This window comes from Platalea leucorodia, assembly GCF_965183815.1.
Source record: "Platalea leucorodia genome assembly, chromosome: 11".
Classification (NCBI taxonomy): domain Eukaryota; kingdom Metazoa; phylum Chordata; class Aves; order Pelecaniformes; family Threskiornithidae; genus Platalea; species Platalea leucorodia.
In genome coordinates, this window is record NC_138833.1 from 14,272,492 (window position 1) to 14,293,965 (window position 21,474).

Consider the following 21,474-nt stretch of genomic DNA (forward strand, 5'->3'; position numbering starts at 1 on the left):
CGCACCGGAACTACCGGGCGGCGCGCGCAGGCGCACTGCGTACACGTGGCACTTCCGGGAGCGGCGCGCTGCGGCAGTGGGCGGGGCCTGGCGCCTTAAGGGGGCAGGGGCAGGGGCAAGGCCGGGCTGCGGGTGGGCCCGCGGCGGAGAGGCGGCACCGGCGGAGAGGCGGCACCGGCGGGAGGGCCCCGCGGCCGTGGGCCGGGCCGGGCGGAGCGGAGCGCTGAGCTGAGCTGAACCGGACCGAACCGGACCGGACCTCAGCCGCGGTGCGTGCGACGCGGCCGGCCGGGCCCGGAAGGAGCCGCGCGGGGGCGGAGCGGGGCGCAGCCGCGGGGTTGCGTGTCGGTGCCGGCGAGCGGAGCGCCCGCACCTCAGGCTCGGCGGCGGCGGGTGAGCGCCGGAGCGGGGGGCGGTGAGGGGCGCGATCCGCCCCGGCCTGCCGGGGGCCGCCGCCTCGCCCTCGGTGGCCGGCGGAGGGGCCGGGCGAGCGCCGCAGGGCGCCGGGCCGCCCTCGTATCCTGCCGGCAGCGGCCTCCGGCCCGCGGCGCCGCGGGTGGGCCCGGCCGGGGGTCCCTGCGCGCCCGGGGAGGCCGCGGCCTGCGTGCGGGGGTGGGCAGCGCGGTGGGGCGGGGGCGGGCGCTCCCTTCGAGGCCCTCTTCTCCTGGCTCGCCCCGGGGAGAGCCCTCGGGGCCCGTCGGGCCTCCGGGGCTGGGGGCGCCGCCGCCCGGAGCGTGGGCCTCCCGCGGCGCTCGGCGGAGCCTCGGTGGCCCCGGCCCTGCCTCGCCCGGGGGCTGCCATGCTGAGGAGCGCCGTGTAGGTGTCACCCCGTAACCGGCGGGTGCTCCGCAGCCTTCTCCTGCGGCTGTCTGTCGCGCTGTATCCATCTGTCAACGTTTATTCCAAATATTGTTATTTCTTCAGAAATTACGACTTTTAAGATTTTTCTAATAAGCAAGTGAATGGCTGCAGTGGGCCCTACGTTGAGGATGTGCTCTGTCAACTGGTTTTTGTGAGTGGGGCTGCAGCCGAACGGCTGCATCAGGTGCCCTTAGGAACTAGCGTGCGTGTCGTGGTGCTGTCTTCACAGATAAACTGTTTCCTCTTTCAGATGTGCTTAAGATCTTTGCTAAATTCAGATAGGCTGTCTCAGAGCAAAAGATGCGCTATAACTAAATTTAAACCATCTGCCATACAATGCCTAACCTTTCTGGTTTTCAACCCAATTAGTAATGGACCAGTATGATGATTGCTCTTCCTGAAATCTCAAGAGATCACTTGCTATCAAAAAAACTGATTAAAATACCCAAAGAAAATCTATGCTGTTACCTCGTTTTCAGACTCTGTCCCTTTCCTCAACTCGTAAAATACTGCATCAAAGTGCAGTTTCATATCACAGAATGAACTGTACTGTAAAATGCAGATAACAGCTCATTCACTGAGTTTCATTGGGACTTTGATTTTTGTTGTCCGTGGTAACATTTTACGATGTTAAAATGATCATATGGGAAACTATTACTTCAAGTGATCGTGTTTAGATCCTACTTGAGAAAATGCAAGGACACCCTTAACAGTAGACTTTAAGCTCTTGCTTGCAAGTTGTGTTTTGAGACTTAACTGTGGCTGGGGTACAGGTTTGGTGTAGTTAGGCTGGACAGAGGTTTCTTTCCCAGCTCCTGCTGACATTACCCACTCAGGCATAGCACAGTGTGTTTCCAGTTACTACAAGAGCTGTTCAGCTTCGGTGTCACTGGTTTCTGTTTCCTAATTATTCCATAAAGGGATTTAAAACTGTCTTTAAAAGCCTGATATCTTTCCTCTCTTATGTAAAGTTTCACAGACTTTGGAAGTAAGCACTATTCTAACCGTTTCAGAAGTGAAATGGTGAATTTTTAGCTAGAAAAATGTCGAGAGTAGGGGAAAAAATTTCCTGTTTTTAAGAATATAAAAGAAATAAGCATGTGTTTGCTTGCTAGTCCTTGCTGCCAGCGATGTTCCCTTCAGGAGGCTGGTTCAAGATGTTACCAAAGCCTCTGGGTGGGAATTCTGCATCCCCACAGTCAGAAGTGGTCTCCAGTAAGGAAACCCATCTCCTTGATCTATCGAGTGGCTTACAGGGCTCCACGGGAGTTACCGAATGATACTTTGCCGATGAAATAACGTTAGCCAGGGTTGTTGGGGACACTTTGAAGTGATAGCCATCTGTTGTTGATGTGATGCTAGAAAATTAACTTTCACATTTTTCTTAAGGAGGTACGAGTAAGTTGGTGATGTCTGTAAATGTAGTTGGTATCAAAAGATTGTCTTGTGTCCAGTACAAATTTTCATTAAAATGTCTTATTAACGCTTATTAATTAAAATGTTTGCTTGCAACTGATTATTTTCAAGGCAACCCTTGAAATAACTTTAAAATAGTGTGTGTTTTTTTTTCTTCATCATGGCTTGTGAACAGCGATGGGCAGAGTTTTCATTGTTCTGCTTTTATGGTATTTTTAGCATGGGCCTGAGAGTTTAGGTCCGTGTATATTGAACAGCCTTGGCTCTCCCCTTAGTTTGGTGTAGCTCTGTGACTTGGATGTCTCGGCAGCGTAACAACTCTTCATACCGATGCAGAGCCACTGTGGCTTTTTCATGCTTTGCTTTGGCACTGCTGTGAATTATGTAGTTACTTTTCCTGTGTGATAAGAGTAGATTTAATTTCTCTGTTCAAATATTACTAGTGTACCTTTACAATTACCTGTCCATTTTTCCCCCATTTTAAAAGTATTTTTCTTCAAGCGCTGCCAGCTGATAAGGAGGCTGTTCTGGGTGTATTTGGATAGCTCTGTTTCGGACACCACTTTTCTTGTGGTGATGGAAATGTAACCTATATTAGTGCCACTTCAGCTGTGTTTGCAGAGTAATCTTCTTCTCACTGCAATCATTTGAATCTTGCCCCTTAAAGTCTTTTCTGTAATGCATAAAGATTTTATTTTTGTTTTATCCATAAGTTTAATAGATGGAAAAGGTTAATACAACTAAACGCTGTGAAGTTATTCTCACCTCAGTAATCTGAGCACTTCTCTTACATCACGCTGTTTGCCCTGATTTGCAGGTTATTTGAGTCGATCGTTTTTCTAAGCCCCATAGAGGCTTTTCTCGATCGGTATTTTGCTCAAGCAATAAATAAATCTGCTGACGTGTATGTTCTGCCGTGTTTGCTTATTCTTGACCTTTGCTTTTTAGCCATGCAAGGGACAGTTTCAGTCATGACGTTGTGTAACTGGGTGTTTATGCATTGACAAGCGTATTTGATTTGTATTCTTAAAATTTGTGCCTGTTGCAGCTGGTCAGTTGTTCAGAGTAACGTAGGAGGTGGGGAAGGGTTTCAGGGTTAGTTGTGGAAAAATCAAGGACTCTTAGCGCTTTATCATCTTCAACCAGGGGGGCAAATATGAGCTGAAAAGATGTTGTTCCAGTGCAAGCAAATGTAATTAGAATATTCTGTCCTCTTCTTTCCATATTATCTTTCTGTGATATACCTGTTGTTGCGTAGTGGAGGAACTCTGTTCGTTGCCATGAGTGTAACTGCTATGACGGATGCCTGGACTTTGATCTGGTTCTGACCTGTGTTTCGACTAGCATGTCCTGTGCTCCAGGGTCAGAGCTGCCCTAAAGTCATCTTGTGACCCCCCCAAGGTACCGCTGCAGTGTCGAAATGAGTGCGACAAGACAGCCTGCAGCGGCGGGGATGCCTCTGCCAGCTGCACTTAGCAGTGCAGTCCAGTTTCTCTAGGGTAGTCAGACTCCAACGTCCCCTGACGTTAGCAGGGGTTATGCGCTCCAGTAGGAATTAGCTGGCTAAATGCTTCTAAGGATGTTGCCCTTTAGTCTTTCAAGCAGTTTTCACGCTAGATACTAATTCACTGTGTCAAACTGGTGCTTTCAGTGTGATTATCCTCACTTTAGATAATGAGGAAATTAAGGTGAAAGCTAAGAAATTAATTGCTCATGGCTGCACAGCGAACCTAGTGATGGCTTTATTCTTGCACCCCAAAGCGTTGCTTTGGCAGTAGCAGCGGTTCCTCCTCTGTGCTACCTGTCCTCCCGGGCACTCAAGGTGTGCCAGAGCTCCCCCGACACCGCTGTGGCCGCTTGTTTGGAAGCAGCCCTGCCTTCGGTGGCAGAGGGTTTTTTTTCCGGGGCAGGAACAGCTGAATTCATCAGTCTGTGCAATCCACCCTGGCTACTTGCTTCTTTCCCTGGGAGGAGCATAGCAGCCTTATATTTTTTTTTAACCATGCCACAAAGAAGGGATATTTGTGGAGTAGCAGAGCTTCATCCTGGTAGCAAGGGGTGTCCTGCCTGTGATGGCTGGCTGAAGTTGGCTGATGGTTGTATGGCACAACTAGAGTGTTGGTTATATATATAATACCTGGCTGCTCTCAGCTCAACCTTCTGTTCTTGAATCAAAGCTGAAGCACTTCAGTGGGAAACGTGGTGTTCTAGAGTCCTTTTTTAAACATAAGTTTTGCATTTAAGGTTTAAATTGTGGCAGCCTGTGCAGGACAGTACAGGAGGTCACGGTCTTTGAATGGCAATTCCGGTGCTCAGTAGTTGTTTCCCATTGCAAGTCAAACAGACAGGTTCTGTGCAGACAGTAGGGATTCATTTGGTATCAAACTTCTCTGGATTCAACTTCACAAAACTTTTTCACCTCTTATCGTGTCTGCTTCAAACCCCAGCAGCTCCCAAGAGCAGCTGGAGCACTGACTCTGCGCTGGCATCCCTCTCTTGCCCTCTCAAAAGTGCTGCTTTTTCCCAGTTGAAAAGTTTATGTGAAGATCCCATTTGAAATCTTCAGTGGAACATCACACACCTCCACCAACCTGTACTTAAGATAAAATTATTTTTACTTCTTGCAAAGACTTTTGCCCACATAGCATTTTCCAAGAGGAGGAAAAGGTCTTTGCTGTTGAATCACAAGGTCTGGATTCTGTTTTCCATTTCTACACTAATTTTTTAATGTCTTATGGGGGGGTCACTTAATGGGTCCATGATGCAGTTTACCAAAACTAGATTCTTTTTTCTTTTTCACCCAGAACTTTGAATTACTTTTGTTACCTATAAATATCTTGCAATGTTTAATGTGCTGTTCTGACATATCTTAAATGCGTTATATTTTCTGTTTATTTCAGACTATAAGATTCAGATATGTCCTTCATATTTGATTGGATTTACAGTGGTTTCAGTAGCGTATTACAGTTTTTAGGTAAGTTTTTATTGTTTGGAGTTTTTCCTTTCTGCTATTCTTGTATAAAATGTCTGTTTGCCTCTGTTATCTTCAAACATAACCGCTGGTTAAATAATAATATTTGTTTTGGTGTATATTCAGTGACACTCAAACAAAAGTTTCACTTATCAATACTGAGTATTTCCAGAGCGTGCTCTCCACTCAATCTTACATTAATCCTTTAACCTCTTGAAAAAATTGTTTTCTTTCATGAACATAATAAGTTTGATTTTTTTTTTTCTAATCATACTACATTTAAGCTGGTGTAATTCAGTTGACTTTTGTGGTGTTTATCCTGATCTTTTTCTGCTGTAAAGAACTGAACTCAGTTATTTTAGTTCAGTTCTTTTGCACACGAGGATATCACTTGAGAATCCAAATGTGAGGGACTGTTCACAAAAAAATTAGTGCTGGATATTGAAGCCCTTGCTCGTGTTCAGCAGTGCGTTATTCTGTGACTGGTGTCACTGAAATCAGTGTGAAACTGCACTGGCGTCTGCTGACGAGCCTCAGGAAAGTATTCCCTGGCCAAAAGAGTCTGCAGCCCATATCAATCCAAGGTGAGATACTAGCTTGTGCAAAACAGGAGGGGAAAAAAAAAAAAAAAAAAAAAAAAACCAAAACCCAAAAAAAAAACAAGGCGGGGGGAAACAACCAGGAGGAAAAGGAATGTTAGGATACCAAAAAAAGGGGCAGAAGTTGCAGATCACATAGGTAAAAGGCACGGTTTGCAAATTCGAAGTATTTTATTGAAGTGGATAAAAAGCATTTGCGATTAAGGACTCATGGCAAGCTGTGCCACCTGCCTTTTATCAGTTGAAAGTTTAAACTTTTTCACTGAATGTTAGACCCTTGGCCTACTATTGAAATACAGCCAGTGAAATTTTAACTAAGTTGACTAATCTTTCTTATCTCCTCTTACTTAGCTGAGCAGTGATTACTGCATGCTAGCCCGCTTCCCCATTAGCATGCATGCAAAGTCTAATTCTGGTGAAAGATACTGGAGCTTGAAGTAGGAAGGAGAATTACTTTCAGTATGTCCCTCTTATTCTCAAAGAAACGCTTTCCCTTTTCATTCTCATTTACATTTACAGTTGAAGAAGGCTGAAGAATCACTTATGAAGTACATCTTTGCACATGTATACTTTTAGAACATGCAAAGAATCTTTTTTTTTGTGTATGTATAAACTCTGGTCTTGGTGTAGCTAATAGCTGAAGTATTGATGCTTGTTTGTCTTGCGTTTCTATGAAAGACACTTGGGAAGCGTGAAATCTTTCAGAGAAAGCAGCGGCACCTGATTTGGGAGCAAAAGCTTCTGGATGTCAAGGCTGAGAGTAGCAAAAATAATATTATTTTACTATGGTTTAGTAGGGTTTTGTTCAACTCGTAAGTGTGAACTGGAGTCTCTCCTGTGACATAAGTTAATATATGAAAATGTTTGTCCACTCCTTCTTTCTCTGTAATACTTTCTTCTCCACTGTGTAGTTTAATAGCTAATATACATTTGGGCGTGTGAGAAGGTGAGTTTGGGAAGTAAGAGTTGTTGTATTTGAAAGAACTGTGAAGACACTCTACAGTACCTGTAGTAATAAAGCTCATTAATGAAATAAGCTGAGGAATGCGAAAAAATACTCATTCCTGCAGGCTACAAAACACGTCATGCTGGAACGCGATCCCAGAGATTAGCTTAAAGGCAGGGGGAGAGGTGAGCAAACACCAGCAGTGTAAAGGTCGGCCAGGCAGAGGCACGTGTGCCCCTGTAATGCTGCGGCATCAACGGGGCTGAGTAGCCACCTGTGCAACAGCATTGCTTAAAGTGCCACCAAATAAAACATATGAGGTTAACACATTAGGTAAGAAGAAAAAATGAGGGCTCTAGAAACTGATGTTACTGGCTCACTCTGCTGCCTGCTAGCTTCCTCATGTAGAGAGACCCAGGCAACTGTCAGCGTGCCCTTTGGACGGCCACCAGCCGCTTGCCTGTGGCCCCGAGGCACGGCGCAGGACGCTGGTGCATAGTTTGCAGATCGGGAGGGTTGGTTGTGCTTGCGGGAGAAGGTGCAGTTCAGTGTAGGGACTGCAGCGATGGGGCAGTTGAGCTTTAACAGTAGTCTGATTGTGTACTTCACAAAATGTTTCTGTATCATCGCAGTGGTGGTAAAATAAACTGTTCTTCAGCATATTGCAAAGTACCACAATACTATAACATTATGTAGTAAAAGATCCTGGTGACTTAAACTCCCACATTACAATATTTGGCTGTATTTTGCAGTTCTTTTGCAGAAAGAGGACAGAATTCTGTTAGGAACGTAGCCCAGTTTTGCTTTTAAAGACATGTAATTTCAGCACTTTTTTTTTTTTTTTTTTTTCTCCCCACCCTGTGTTGTAAGTGTTCTGCCCTCTTCAGCGCTCATGACGGCTGTGGGGTCAGTAGTGGCTCCTAAGGAGATGTGCAGTGCGTAGTATCCAGCCACAGCTCTTTGAAGAGGGAGTAAGGGAAGATTTTTCTCCTTAAAGTCAAAGCTAAGAGACTCTTAATTCAGTAGTTTTTCAGTACAGAATGTGATTTTTTTTTTTTTAATGAAATTTGTCTTAAAAATGTTTTACTTTGAATGTCAATCAGTTTGAAGCAGTGACAAATAATCCTGGCATAGGATGTAGTGTTGGCAAGTTTAAGACAATCGCTCTTTGATAACCTCAAGCTTAAGAAAATGGAGTGTTCACGTTTTACACATCCTTCCCCCCTTCACAGTAACCGTTGCATTTACTGGGGTTACAAGTAGAGGAAAAAAAGGGGAAAAGGCATTTTTATAAAGATGACAATCGGTGAAAATAAAATTTCTTATTCCTGTTATGAAGGCATTATCACATGACAGCAGTGTGACAGAATTGCCCTGACGATGCCATTCAGGATATATCCATACAATTTAGCTGGGGGTATGGGTGAATGTTACTTTTTCTCAAAATAATATATGAACCAACATAAAAGAATTCATACATATACTAATTATGACTATTGACATTGTAATTAATTTCTCTGTAATATACCCATTGAGGTCTGAGCTTTCTTTTTGCCTCAAACAAGTTTTTTCTCATAATTGGAGGTAGCTGAACAAAACGCCCTCTGTTCAGGATGGTCTGTATTTTAGAGCCTGCTGTCAGCACTGTACCTGCATGCCCCCTCTCCGTCGCCTGTGAGCAAAACTGTCCTTTTGCTGGGGCAGAGTAAGCTACACTGGCAAAATTTAGTCCTGTTTTGTTGTGGTTTTCCTAAGATAACGTAAATGCATTTACATGAGTGACACGTTTACATCAGTTGTGTGCCGGTCCCCCACTAAGCTTCCCGTAAACTGCATGTGGTAGACATAGCGCAGCAGGCAAATGAGCAAGTGTGAATGTAGTTTGTACGAGTAGAACACGGATAAAGGGCGTTGATAAAGTGCCGCGGAGCTTGGCTGGTCTGTATTTTGTACCATGACTGTAACACTTTGCTCCTGGGAGCAAAATCATCTCTAGTGCTAGAAATTAACTCCTACCAATTTAACTGATTAATCAGTAGGTCCTTCTTTGTTCTAGGACTGTACAAGAAATCAGGCAAACTAGTGTTTCTTGGACTGGACAATGCTGGAAAAACTACGCTGCTGCACATGCTCAAAGATGACAGACTGGGACAACACGTCCCCACGTTACACCCCAGTAAGTTAATATTGCTGGTTCCATAGCTAGAAAGTGTTCAAAGTGTTGCAGGAAAAGCAGGATCTGATTAGACATCGTAAGACCAACAGTGTAACTGGGGAGAAACAAAGGAATTCCTGGGATTGCAATCTGTAGATAGTTCAAGTAATATTCAGAAAAATGTGTATAGGATAGTTCAATGTGGTATATTTAAAATTAAGAGGTGAGTAACAAGCAGAATGATGGAGCTGAGAGTCTAGGTTACAGAGGCTGTGGGAAATTGGGGCTTGCGGTGTTTGGGTGCAGCTTCTCTGTGCAACTGGAAAATTAGCATTTCTGTACACTGTTCTGATTTTTTTTGTTCAGAGGTTGCTGTGTAATTGTTACCCTGGTAGCCTCGCAGGAGAAAAAGTTTAACGCAGGTTAAAAATGTGTATTGGTGAAGTCCAGTAAGGAGGTGAGAAATTGGGAAAGGATATGAAGAGGAGAAACCTTGAACAGTATTGTATATGAAATGCCATCTTGGTGGCAAACCAGATGCCAGAGCCAACTGTTGTTTGTGTAATGTGTAGGGATAAATAATGTACGAATATTCTCTGCTATTCTTAGCATTGTAGATATTTCACATGTGTTTTAACAACAAAATGCTATAACCTTTAAACAAATGTGTCATTGATTTTGAGAGAAAATGTATTGCACTGATTTGTTTCTTGAATAACAAAATACTGAAAGGACCCAAGACAAAGTAAAACTCTACATGCTAGGAGGTTAGACTGTTCTGACACACTGCATAATCTTCACAGTGAACATAATTCTGTGTATTTCTAGCTTCAGAAGAGCTGACAATTGCTGGCATGACTTTCACTACCTTCGATCTGGGTGGACATGCTCAGGGTAAGAGAATACGTCGACTCACTTCACTGAATTGAGTTAGTTGTCTACAGTCCATTTGTTTCGGATCAGAAGTACAACCATGCTGCAGAGATTGACTTCCCACACTCTCTTGACAGTATAAAAAACATTCACTGCTCTGTTGTCCGTCTCCACCATTTATCACAAATCCCAAATACAGTTTGGAAAGAGTTGCAGTAGAGCATACATTTGACGGATATCTGTATTTTGAAGAGGAGTCTGTGCTTTGAATCACTTACATTTAACTTTAAGCTTTATGCTTCAAACTTACTTTTGCTGACATAATTCTTGGAGAGGCACAAAAAGTTTCGGTACATCAGTGTGCATGTGGGATAGATTGGTGATGACAGTAAAGGGAATGATACTTTGGTCCGTTATTTCAAGTTTTGTAAAACATGAAATTGCATCCTGAAGACTGGCAACATAAGCTAAGACTTCAAAAAAATCCTGTTGCTTCTTAATTACTGATGTGCATCACTGAATTTTGGGATAATTTCCTTTTCTTTTTAATTCACGTCTTCTCTGTAGCTCGCAGAGTGTGGAAAAACTATCTGCCTGCGATTAATGGCATTGTGTTCTTGGTGGACTGTGCAGATCATGAAAGATTGCTTGAATCAAAAGAAGAACTTGATGTAAGTTTAAATAAGTTTTTTGAAAGTTTTAACTTCTAAGAAATAAGCTCAAATTCCCAGTATCCAACAGAGCTCTGCTGCCACCTGGACATGAGTAGTAGCGATTTGACCTTCTATATTCTAAACTAATCTCTCCTCCTCTCTCCTTTCCTTTGTAGTCACTAATGACAGATGAAACTATTGCTAATGTGCCTATCCTAATTCTTGGTAACAAGATTGACAGACCTGAAGCTATTAGTGAAGAGAGGTTACGAGAGATGTTTGGTCTGTATGGCCAGACAACAGGAAAGGTAATTTTTTCTTTTTTTTTTTTTTTTTTTTTTGGTTGTGGCCTAGGTGTGTTGTTTTTTTGTTAATGAGTGAGTTTGCCTTATTTGTGTGTTGATTCCAGTTCACTCCAGCTACACAAAATAACTGTTTTTTAATTTATAAAGTACCTAGTACATAACTGTGTATAGAATGGATGAATTGTGGAGTCTCTTTTTTGTGTGTGTGTTAGATGCATCTCTGCTACGACTTCTTTATGTCCTATTTAATGCCACAATTCTTCAGAGAAAACTTAATTGTATTTAGGATAATTTTTAGTACTTCAACTTTCCTATGCGGTACTTTAAAAGGATGGGCAAGTTTTCAGTTCTAGTGAGAACTGTAAGAGAAAACTGGATAAAGTCTTTCAGTAAGTGACTTTTCTCATTTAAAGTGCAGACTTAGTACAATTCGTTACTTTAACAGGTTTACCTAAAGCTCAGAAATAGATTTACACCATTATAGAAGTCTGAGTTCATAGGTTGTGAGGAAAAGAAAGTTCCTACTGGCATCAGTAGCAACAAGGCAGATTTATATTATGGATCTTTGTGATACTTCAACTCTTCTTAATTTAAAGTAAATATAGTGTACTACTTGTAGGAGACATTTGGAAACAGGGCACTAGAAACAAGTTGCTCTGTTGTCCTTTGCTCTTTGCCCTTGGAAAGACACCTCTCTGCGGCTGATAAAGCCGTTCCAGTGCGGCTTCTGTCCCAGCTCCCATTAGATGACCAGCAGCGTGGCTCTGCTGAGGAGGGCACCTGGTCTTGTAATTCCTCTTTTCCTCTAAGAGTATTTACTCTTAGGTGCTTCCCTTAAAGTTCAGTGCCAGTCAGAGTTTACGTTGAGCGGGAACAAATCTTTACCTTCTTGTTTTCCATGTGAAAGAGAATTGCATAGGTTAGTTTTAGAATAGGTGTAATGGGCTATAAACAGTTACTACTGACTCTTATTATTGTTTTTTGTATCCTGCCCTGGTTTTTACGACAGTGCACGTAGTCTATGAAGTATGAATACCATTCTGAATCTCCAGTTGAGCAACAGCTTTATCGCACTGTGCTGATATTGGCAAGCTAGCAACTTACACTCTTGCTATGGTCAGTCCTACAACTGGTAGCAAATGTTCCTTTTAATCTGGCTGGAAAGCTATTAGAAACAGCAGGGAACTGTGACTGAAAACTGAGTATAAGCTCTCAGGTTCTCTGTGCACATGCTTGCTGTTGCCCTCTGGTTGCATGCAGTTCACCCTCTCCAAATGTGGATGCGCATGAAAACATGCTCAGTGTATTTCTCAAGTGACCCTAATCTTAGTAACATCTAAAACTTGTACATTAATTTATTTCCTAAAGTTCCAGTATCCAACACAAGTTAAATAATGGCATTCCATAGAAACCAATGTCGATGTAAAGTAGCTGTCTTTTTATAACGATACTGTAACTTGGAACGCTTCTCTCTCTGCAGGGCAGTATACCATTGAAAGAACTGAACGCAAGGCCACTAGAAGTGTTTATGTGCAGCGTGCTAAAGAGACAAGGCTATGGAGAAGGCTTCCGTTGGATGGCACAGTACATTGATTAATGCCAAAATTGCATCAGTACATTCTGTCCCATGTCTGAATATTAAGTCTGCTCCTTATTTGATCACTCAGTGTACGTAACTTGAATTCATTTGACTGTTTAGTTATAAAAATAGACATTTTTAGCCAATTATATCACGTATGCTAAATTGTAAGTGTGAGGATTGAAAAATAATTTCAAGCAAGTTTATAAGTTTAAGTACCACAACCTGTGAGCTTTCTAATCCCATGCAACATTCTTTTGCGGCTTTTAATTTAACAAGTCTCCGGCATCATTTTTGGTCAGAGCAACTTTCCAGTACAGTATGTTTGAATGCACTTTTTAACAGCTAAAAACTACGAACATGTGAAAAATATTTAATGCTTATGTTAAATTTTTTTATGTACTTTTTTGAAACTGGTTTTATAACTTTAGAGTATATAACCATCTTTCAAGGAATAATAAATAATTAGCTGATGGATAATTGCATGATGCCTTACGGTTTTCAATAATATACTTTCTTATGCAACGTCATGCAATAAATTTAAATCCAGTTTTTGGCAACTTTAATGGAAAATGTTTCATTTTAATGTGTCTTAACTAGTGAGGCTGCCTGATGATCTGAATATGTGGGATATTTTCCTGAAACACAGAAGGCCACAGAGTAGTTTCATTGTATGTTAGAGTAAGGTGGGTTTTTTCAGACTACCAAATTGCATTTATTTTAGGATTTTACGTTAGTAAAAGAGAAATCTAATCCAATGCCCTTATAACCACCACCTTTAAAAAGCACAAATAATGTAAATCAGCCGTGCCAATGTGAATCTTGAACTAATGTCAAAAGTGGTCTTACTCTACTGGTCTCTTGAATTAAACCCCTGAAGCAACACAAGAAATACAGTATTTTTCTGAAGAAATGAAAAATACCATTGCACTAAATATTCTGTCCCTAATTTAATTAGATTTGGAGTCTGCGAGAAGATTTGCCAGTGAAATTGCCAGGAAAAAAAGATGTTGCCATTGCTGCTTGTGAAAATTTATCAGCCCACACCCAACTGGCCAATTTTATTTTTGGTGTTTTGAACTGGGACAAGGTGGATTGTTTTCTGTGGTTTTGGCCTGAAACCTAGCCAGTGTGGCAGCTGCTGGCTGCCCAGGTGGCTTATTTCTGGGGTAAAATTTGGTTATCTGCAGTCCTCGTTTCCAGACTTCTGACTGTTTTTCCCCATCTTTGAGTGCATTAGTTCCCTGAAGAGAAGGCAGGTTAGTTTTGAAGAAGAGGTGTTGAAGCACGTGTGTCTGTCAGTGTCCTGTTGATGCTGGCTGACACTGCCATGGAGCTGTGGTTGGTGTTTCTGTGTGCTGGGCATGTTTTACTCTAATCTGTCGAATGCAGGTAGGGTTTCAGCCCTGGAGTCACCATTTCATCGTGATGGGTTTGAGTTTCGCTGTGTAGTTTGTTTCCCCCTCGTAAGAGTACAGACTGCTATAAGTGTTTTTACTGAATCCCTTTTACTCATTGTTGTAGGTCTTCTCCAAAATACTTTAGGCCTTATGTTTCCAATATCCATGGCAGCAAATGTATTTCTGACTGGTTTGATTTCATAAATAACTTTCTCTTGACCTGCTGGGCTTGAATCTCAGATTTGAGCCTATGGGCTCATAGCAAATAAATGAGACTTATCCCTTGGCCAGTTCTGAACTTGTATGACTGAATACTGATGATCAGTTCCCTACAGTCCTAGATTGTGCATCTGAATAAGACGAATAATTCGGAACCTAACTAATATAAATTGTAACTGAAGTTTATTGCTGCTCAGTCATATGCAAAGTGTTAAGCCTAGTTTGTGCATGGTGAAGTTCAGAGTGATGGTATCTGATAGGTTTTCCAAATGACCAACACAAGAGAATTCCGCATTTAAACTAGCGCTCAGCTGTAGAGTAGTGTCTCTGTTGCATAAATCAAAACTGCAAGTAAGAAATGGCCTCTCACCAGCATGTGGACAATATGGGAGTCTTTACAACCTACAGCTGTTATGTAGGGGACATGCCTTTTTTGTTAGTCTCTAGATTTTTCTGATGGTGGTTATAAAGCAGAGAACAACAGCTAAATCAGTAGACAGTGTAAATATTAAAAATACTACTTGCAGTCACACTGTGGTGTTGATGTGGGAGACTTGGGACTGTGTTGCCTGTGCTTATGGAAATGAAGCTGGAGGTGGAGGTGTTCTGCTGCAGACCACCTCCACAGGCTGAGCCATTATGTGGGCACTGAGAGGTCCTTTTCACCTGCTCTTCCAACCAACTGTGAATAACACTAGCAGTAAGGAAAGGGATGGTAGTATTAAGAATTAAAAAAAAAGAGAGGTGATACTGCTTTAAAAGTGTGTGTTAAGAGTAATTCTTAGTATTATGGAAATATTCAGATTTCATGTTTCCTACTGTAGGATGCTAGTTTAAATGTGGTTGTAATAAGGGCATGAAGAAATCTGGACCTTGTGTTTATCCACCTGGGTATTGTAATGGTTCCTCTTGTGGGAATAGCTGATGAACACTCAGTTAAATACACAAATAATCTTGCTCTGTTTCATTTCATTCAGTAGAGGAAGTATCTTTCTTCTGTAGTTTATGTTCTGTTGTGCACATGAATGTGAATGGGTGTTGTGTGTCTTTGTGTGAAGACTTCATTAATAGACAAATATACTGATGAGAGTTTCTCTGGTGGTTTTCATCCCCACCCCCTCCACATCTACCCAGTCATTTATTTCTGAAGGTTGCGTATTCCTATGGTTGTGACCAGTCTTACTTAACTTAAAAAAAGCAACATTCACATTTGGGTCCGACTTCTATGATTATTTTTTTTTCCCCACTCTTGACTATGCAGATTTCAATTAAACATCACTTTAAAGAATGTGAAAAAGAAAACTCATTAATAAAGACATTATTTATGAAGTGTCTCATTTTGTTTTTACATCACAACAGTTCTTTAAGAGAAATGAATGCTTATTTCTAAGATACTAATAACTACTTCTGACAGTGGTCTATATTTCACTGCAGTGACCCCATACACTAGCATCTATGGGTTGAATAAGATTTATTTTGCTTGAATTTAATTAAACTTGGGGTTTAGTATGTATTGTGTAACTGAGAGACTGTATTTCAGTCTTGGTTTAATAATTCTTTCAGCAATGACTATTGGCATTGGAGATGGGAAGGATATTTGAGCTTTCTCATATATCCTCTTGCCAGATCAAAATTATTTCATTAATATTTCTGTATTCAGCTTTCAGGTACTGTCTATGATGTGTCAAAGATGACCTATGGCATTCACTGGAATACAATACCTGCATGCATGTGAGCTTTATAGTATTTTAATAATTGGAATTGAACATCAAATAGAACATTTGGCATCCACTTATTTATAACTAAAGTCAGGTCAGAAAAATGATGATGGTGGTCTCCAACCCCAGTGAATTCACAGGTCTGCTTGAAGTCGAATTGTTCTCGTTTGTACTGTCAGCATATTTGGTTGTTACCAACCAGAGTCCAATATTTCTGTTGACTACAAATGCTCAGATTTAGCGTAGGAAACGTCATTGTTAGTTACAGACTTAGGAGTTATATTAAAAACAGCCTAATTCACTGGCTGTCAGCGGGGACATGTCACTTACTTGCACTTAGATAAACCACTCTTTGCACTAGTATCTCAGTGTGGAACTAAACATTTTCTGTTTTGAAATGTGAGTGCTCTAAATGTTTAAAAGCGTAATTTATATAATAAACTGCAGAAGAAAAGCTAAAGATGAAAGTGTTCTTAAACATGTTCTTAATGTGCTGTTTGTTACCATGTTATCCCATCCCATGCTTGAAATTTTAAGTATCGGGAATAGAAAATAAAATTCTGACTTGGAATTTGAAGAAAAGGAGTTTTAAACAGGTAGTTCTTGTCAAATAATCAAAACCAGGGAAAAAAGTGTGCTCATCCAGTACATGGTCTAGTAGCGAGTTTGGGTTTTTTCAGCTGGGTGTAATAATAATCCAGTCTCTTCTTTGCTAGGGTTTCTGTTCATGTGTGCATGGAAGCAAATCCTCTACTCGGAAAACTCTTCGAGCATGGAAAAGATGACGTTCCTTTGTTGCAATTTTAAAATGAGATGGAAGGATCTGATCTTCCAGGCAAACGATACTGTCTTAGAATCCAGCCGCCCTCTGGGATGTGCGCTGTTGGTGGGACTGTGTTGAGGGAGGACTGCCACTGAGTTTAGGTGCTCATCAAACTGAGTCCACTTAACCCTGTTTGTCACAGCCTGTGGGGAAAGTATGAACCTGCTGTGATAGAGGACTATTTTCCAATCCTAAGTACATGTTCTCCTTAGTTTACGTTTTTCAAATTATTTCTTACTTGACTGCCTTTAAACTAGAATTAGAAATTTGTTTGGTGGTGAACAGTTACGGTAAAATAATGATTAAAAAACCATATCTCTCTATTTTTCTTATGACCCCATTTCTTATGGCACGTGTCTTGTCACAGTAAGAAATTTGTAATTTAATAATATTTTAGAGCCTTTGATGCCTTTCATTCCAGGACCTTGAAGCTTTCTACCTGGTAATGCTGCCTCGACATCCTTGTGGGGCAGAGGGGTTTTGTTATCCTTCTTTAACCTGTGAAGAAAGTGAGGTCTGGAGGGATTAGGTCGTACTTGGTCACTGCCTGAATAAGAAGAGCAACACAGCAACCACCAGCAACGCTGAACAAAGCAATGCCTCCCTTAACCTGGGCACCGTTTGTCTGTCTCCTAGAGAGGAGACAGAAGCCTTCATCACATGCGGGCTACTGAAGATACTGCACAGACCGTGTGTAATGGCGTTTTGGGTCACCTCCTCTTGTATGCCTGTGTTCATAGCAAAAAGCAGCTCTAAGCGCGTACCTTTCACTGTCAGCTGTGTTGCACCCAACTAGGACAATATTTAGTAGGTAAGTTAAAAGAACAGCACAAAAACTTGCAATGTGTGGAGTGGGTGCAAAGCTTGGATCTACTTGTAATTTCTGATTCTCTTCCCTAAATGTGCAATGTAAATAAACACTATCCTTGTAAAAGGAGAAAATTTAAAGGCATACTTTCAGTATTTTGTCCAAATGGTTTTGGCACAGGCAAATAAGAATTTATATTGTTTGGTTGGATTCCCCCCCCCAAAGGTGGTACTTTACTGTCGGAGTGGTTTGATTAACTCCCAGGAGCAGCACTAGCTGGAGCAAACCCTTGGCAGTAGCTTGGGGCAGACATGAGCTGTTTGAGACCTGATCTTAGCAATTTAATGATACCTGAGTACCCAAACCCGGGGGTAGATACAGCGGCTTTGTTGACAAGGGGTGTGCTGTGACAAGCTGGTTGTCTGGGAAGGGATCGGACTGGCGCTTGCAGTAGCGTGTGCAGATGGGGGAGCTGAGCTAAGGAGGGGAACCTGATCTGACCCTGTCGAGAGGATCTGTAAGGGGTTCAGGTTTTGTAGCACCCAGGGTTTCTGAGCAAAGCAAGCTGCTTTTCAGTGAGAATGTGGCTCTTGAGAGGAAGGTTGGAATTTGTTTTAAGTTAGAGTTTGTTAAAATCTTTGTTAAAGGTTTGTTGAAATGTAAAAGCTTTGCTAACGGCAGGGAATCTGGCAGCAAGCAGGCTGGAGGCGGGGGTCAGCGCTGGGGACCACGCACAGGCTCTGCTGTGAGGATTACACGAGCATCTCTAGGAAATACTTGACTGAGTTCCTGGCTGTGCAATGGAGGAAGGGAAAAATTAATTGGGTTGAAAAATGTCCTCTTGCCAGCAAGGTAAGAGGGAGAACAATTACGGACAGGGCTCCTAACGCTGCTCTGCCACAGCTTGTTCGTGGGCTGACCCCGGGGCTGGTATTTGTGAAACGCTGGTGCTTGTGAAAGCAAAGGGGAGAGAGAGAAATTAGCTCATGATAGGAGCTGTATTTCAATCAGTCTGTGCATGCTACAGTAATACCAGTGTTTGTCAGGTTATTTTTAAATCTGTCCAGTATCCTACAATTAAGCTGAGTTTTCGAAGTCACTGAAAACTGCTGATCCTTGGTCGTCTGTTCGCCAAGGACAAAGCTGAGGTCACTTGTTTAATACACTTGACTTCTGACCAGAGATAAGCACAAGCTGCAAAACTTAAAACCATATTTTAAGCTCTCTCATGCCTGTTGGCACTTGGAGCTGGATTTTGAGTTCAGCCTAGGTTATTGGTTCCAGCCCCAGTGCCCGAATGCCGTTTTCTCTCTGCTTTCTTAGAGCAGGATTTTGGTTTAGGTTCAAATAAATTACAGCTGTGGAAGGAAGACTCCTGTATGTGCCACTTAACTCTTCCACTCCTTGCTCTGTGTGTGTGTGTATGTGTGTAATATATCTATAATATGTAAATATATATGTATACCTTCATACACACACACAAGAAGTTCAAAATAAATCTGTTCAAAATATTGTTACTGAGATGCATTAGCATGAAATTGCAGAGGACATCTAGTGAACGTCTGCTCATCGTAGGTTTTAAAGGCTAAAAAATTCAGAAGGAGCTTGCAGTAGAGAAGATTAAAAGCTTTTGCTTTACTGGCGAATAAATAATTACAGGAGATACTGTGGGAGAAATTCAGATGTGCAGTTACAGTAGGGAGAGCAGCTGGAGCTCTGGGTGCTGCCTGGAGAAACAGCGTTCAGGCAGAACAGAAGGAGGCAAAGCTAATAATATAGTTTGCCTTTTTTTAGATCTTATGCTTTGTTACTGGCATCTAAGACGCTTTTAGCATTGGTGTAAAGAAGTTTGGGTGTTCCTACAAAATGAGATGTTTACTTGAGCAATTTTTAGAAACCATGTCCCATCCACTTGCTCCTACTCACTGCTCTCTGTGGCAGCTGAGCTCCGAGGAACATCCCCAAAAGAAGGTTATGTTGATTTGATGTTTGTACCTGAAAATTTGTCTGTAAAGAGGACTTCTTTTTGATTTATAGTCTTTTTTGTTTGGTTGGTTGGTTTAGCTCTCCTCTAGTCCTCCTATCTGCTATTACCACTTCTGTAATATCCTTTTATTTCCTAATCTGTAATTTTAATTGCCTCCTATGTTTAAAAAACAATATGACTTTTTTTTTTTTCCCCAGGCTGTTTTTGGGAGAGCTTTTCTTGATGTTTAAAATCCTGGGGAAGAAATTTGTAAGGGATGGCCCTCTATCAAAGAAGAAACTCTCTGTGTGTTTTCAGAGCCCTTGTCAGGCAGAATGCAAGAGAGAAGCAGTAAAAGATTTCCATGTTGTCTGCCATTATTATTTTGGGAGAAATGAGGAAACCCAAAAAAGTTAGTCACTGTGGTTAGTTGAAGTTCACAGAGCTGCTGCAAGTCTGACTGCAGCAAAGAATGTGTAACAGATCCTCATGCATGTGACTGTGGGATGGAGTCTATTTATGTCTCTGTAAACATGAAATTATGAAATACACGCCATGGAGATGGTGCTGGTGAAGTCCTTGTCTGACCTGGTCAACTATGGTTGGACTTGCACTTCTCCAGAGTACAAAGTGAATCTGAACTTATTGCAGAACATCATGCTGCTGGAAGATGTTTATTGAAAGGGAAGTAGGTCAAGCAACAAAGCAAAGAAAGCACCCAGTGTGTTACCAGGTAAGAGGGAAGGTGCTGTGAGTTTCTATAATAATGTCTTACACACCTTGTGGACATAAGAGTGTTTCACAAAGACAGCCTCTAGGAAAAAAAAAATCACCAAAAACATGTTTTCATTTGTACAGTCCAGATTTGAAGTAAAGTCTTAAAACAGGTGGGTGGCTGAGATCCTTTCTCCAAAATTTAAAAAAAAAAAAAAAAAAAAAAAGTGTCTTGAGATTGCAAAAGAAGGCAAAAAAAGATGTGGCAGAAATGGGTCATGTATACTTTGCTTTTGCACTCATTAGGTGGTACCGATGGTGACCTGCACGGTACAAGGCTGCGGTGGGGAAGGAGCTGGTCCTGCCCTGAGTCTTCTGCCGGAGTCTCCTTCAGCCGTGCCCTCCCCTGCTGCCTCTCCTCTCCAGGAGATGTGTCCCACCTGCACCCGCTGGGACCATCCCTGGCACTGGTGCCAGCACTGACCCTGCATCCCAGGTGCAAAGGTCAGTGATATTCCCCACCCTGGATGCTTAATTCCTCCCCCAATACTCGAGGGTGGCCGTCAGCCTGCCCTAGAGTAGCATCTCCATGTCCAGCACCCGTATTTGGTGTAGCTCGCTGCTGTAGGGAGGCTGAGGCAGCCTCCTTGGGATCCAGAGCCCATCGCCGGAGGGGGGTGAGCAGGCAGGGAGTGGGCTGTGCGCTGGGTTGCACCGGGCAGGAGCTTGTTGGGACAAGCGGCAGCCTGCCTGCCTGTGCAGGCAGAGGAGTGCTGGCAGGTGGGAGGAAAACCAGAGCCTATCCTGGGGACTAGGTGAAAAAGTCATGCAAGGAGGGAGAGCAAAAACATGAAGGAAAAAAAGACCAGTGGGAGCCTGGATTTATTTCATTCCTAATTTTCTCATTTCACAGAAGAGGCAATCAAACTCCTGCCTCATTGCAGCAAGTGCCTGAGCAGACAGTCCTTTCAAAAACAGATGGTGGCCCTCCATTCACACACAACATCCCCAGACCTGCTCAAGCAGCATATGCCTTCATATCTCTCCTGTGCAATGTAGCCTATAGGGCATGCGTCACAACCCTGCGCCTGCTCCCTTTAGCCTATATTTCTATATCTCCCTAGGGAATAATCTGCTCCCAGTCCTGGTCTTTGGGAAGTTTGCGGGGTTTTGTGCTAAGACTAAAAAATTAGTGTAAAAAAAGTGTAAGGAGCAGCACTCCCCCACAAGCCTCCTACAGTACAGGAAAGGTCCTAGGTGGAAAGCTGTGCCTGACGAGGAGGCTTCAATCAGGAGCCCAGGCTGGCATGTTACTGCTGCTCAAGAGCCAAAGAAACCCCCCAAGCCCCAAATTCAGCTCATTCCCCCATGAAAATACAGTCGTGCCCCGTATTGCATGGACTTTCAAATTATTTTCCTATTAGCCTTCTAAAGGTAAACAAAGAAAGGATTGGCATAGAAGAGGAGG

The 21,474-nt window shown here is 42.4% G+C and overlaps 1 protein-coding gene across 5 annotated transcripts; it reads left to right on the plus strand.

Moving 5' to 3' along the window:
* Window positions 1–128: 128 nt before the first annotated feature.
* Window positions 129–21,213, plus strand: SAR1B (secretion associated Ras related GTPase 1B). 5 transcript variants are annotated; one of them, XR_014229445.1, is made up of 13 exons: window positions 256–393; window positions 5,178–5,251; window positions 8,850–8,969; window positions 9,777–9,842; window positions 10,389–10,492; window positions 10,651–10,782; window positions 12,260–12,447; window positions 15,638–15,708; window positions 16,412–16,672; window positions 16,940–17,329; window positions 19,511–20,025; window positions 20,313–20,510; window positions 20,920–21,213. XR_014229445.1 is itself a non-coding variant. In XM_082323844.1 (7 exons), the coding sequence occupies exons 2-7, from the start codon at window positions 5,194–5,196 to the stop codon at window positions 12,374–12,376; spliced, it is 597 nt and encodes a 198-aa protein (XP_082179970.1). In that variant the 5' UTR covers window positions 129–269; window positions 5,178–5,193; the 3' UTR covers window positions 12,377–15,311. The 5 variants fall into 5 exon arrangements, 2 of the variants coding, with proteins under 2 accessions (XP_082179970.1, XP_082179969.1); XR_014229446.1 differs by having other exon boundaries at window positions 16,412–16,619; window positions 20,920–21,211; XR_014229447.1 differs by lacking the exons at window positions 15,638–15,708; window positions 16,412–16,672 and having other exon boundaries at window positions 20,920–21,205.
* Window positions 21,214–21,474: the final 261 nt, after the last annotated feature.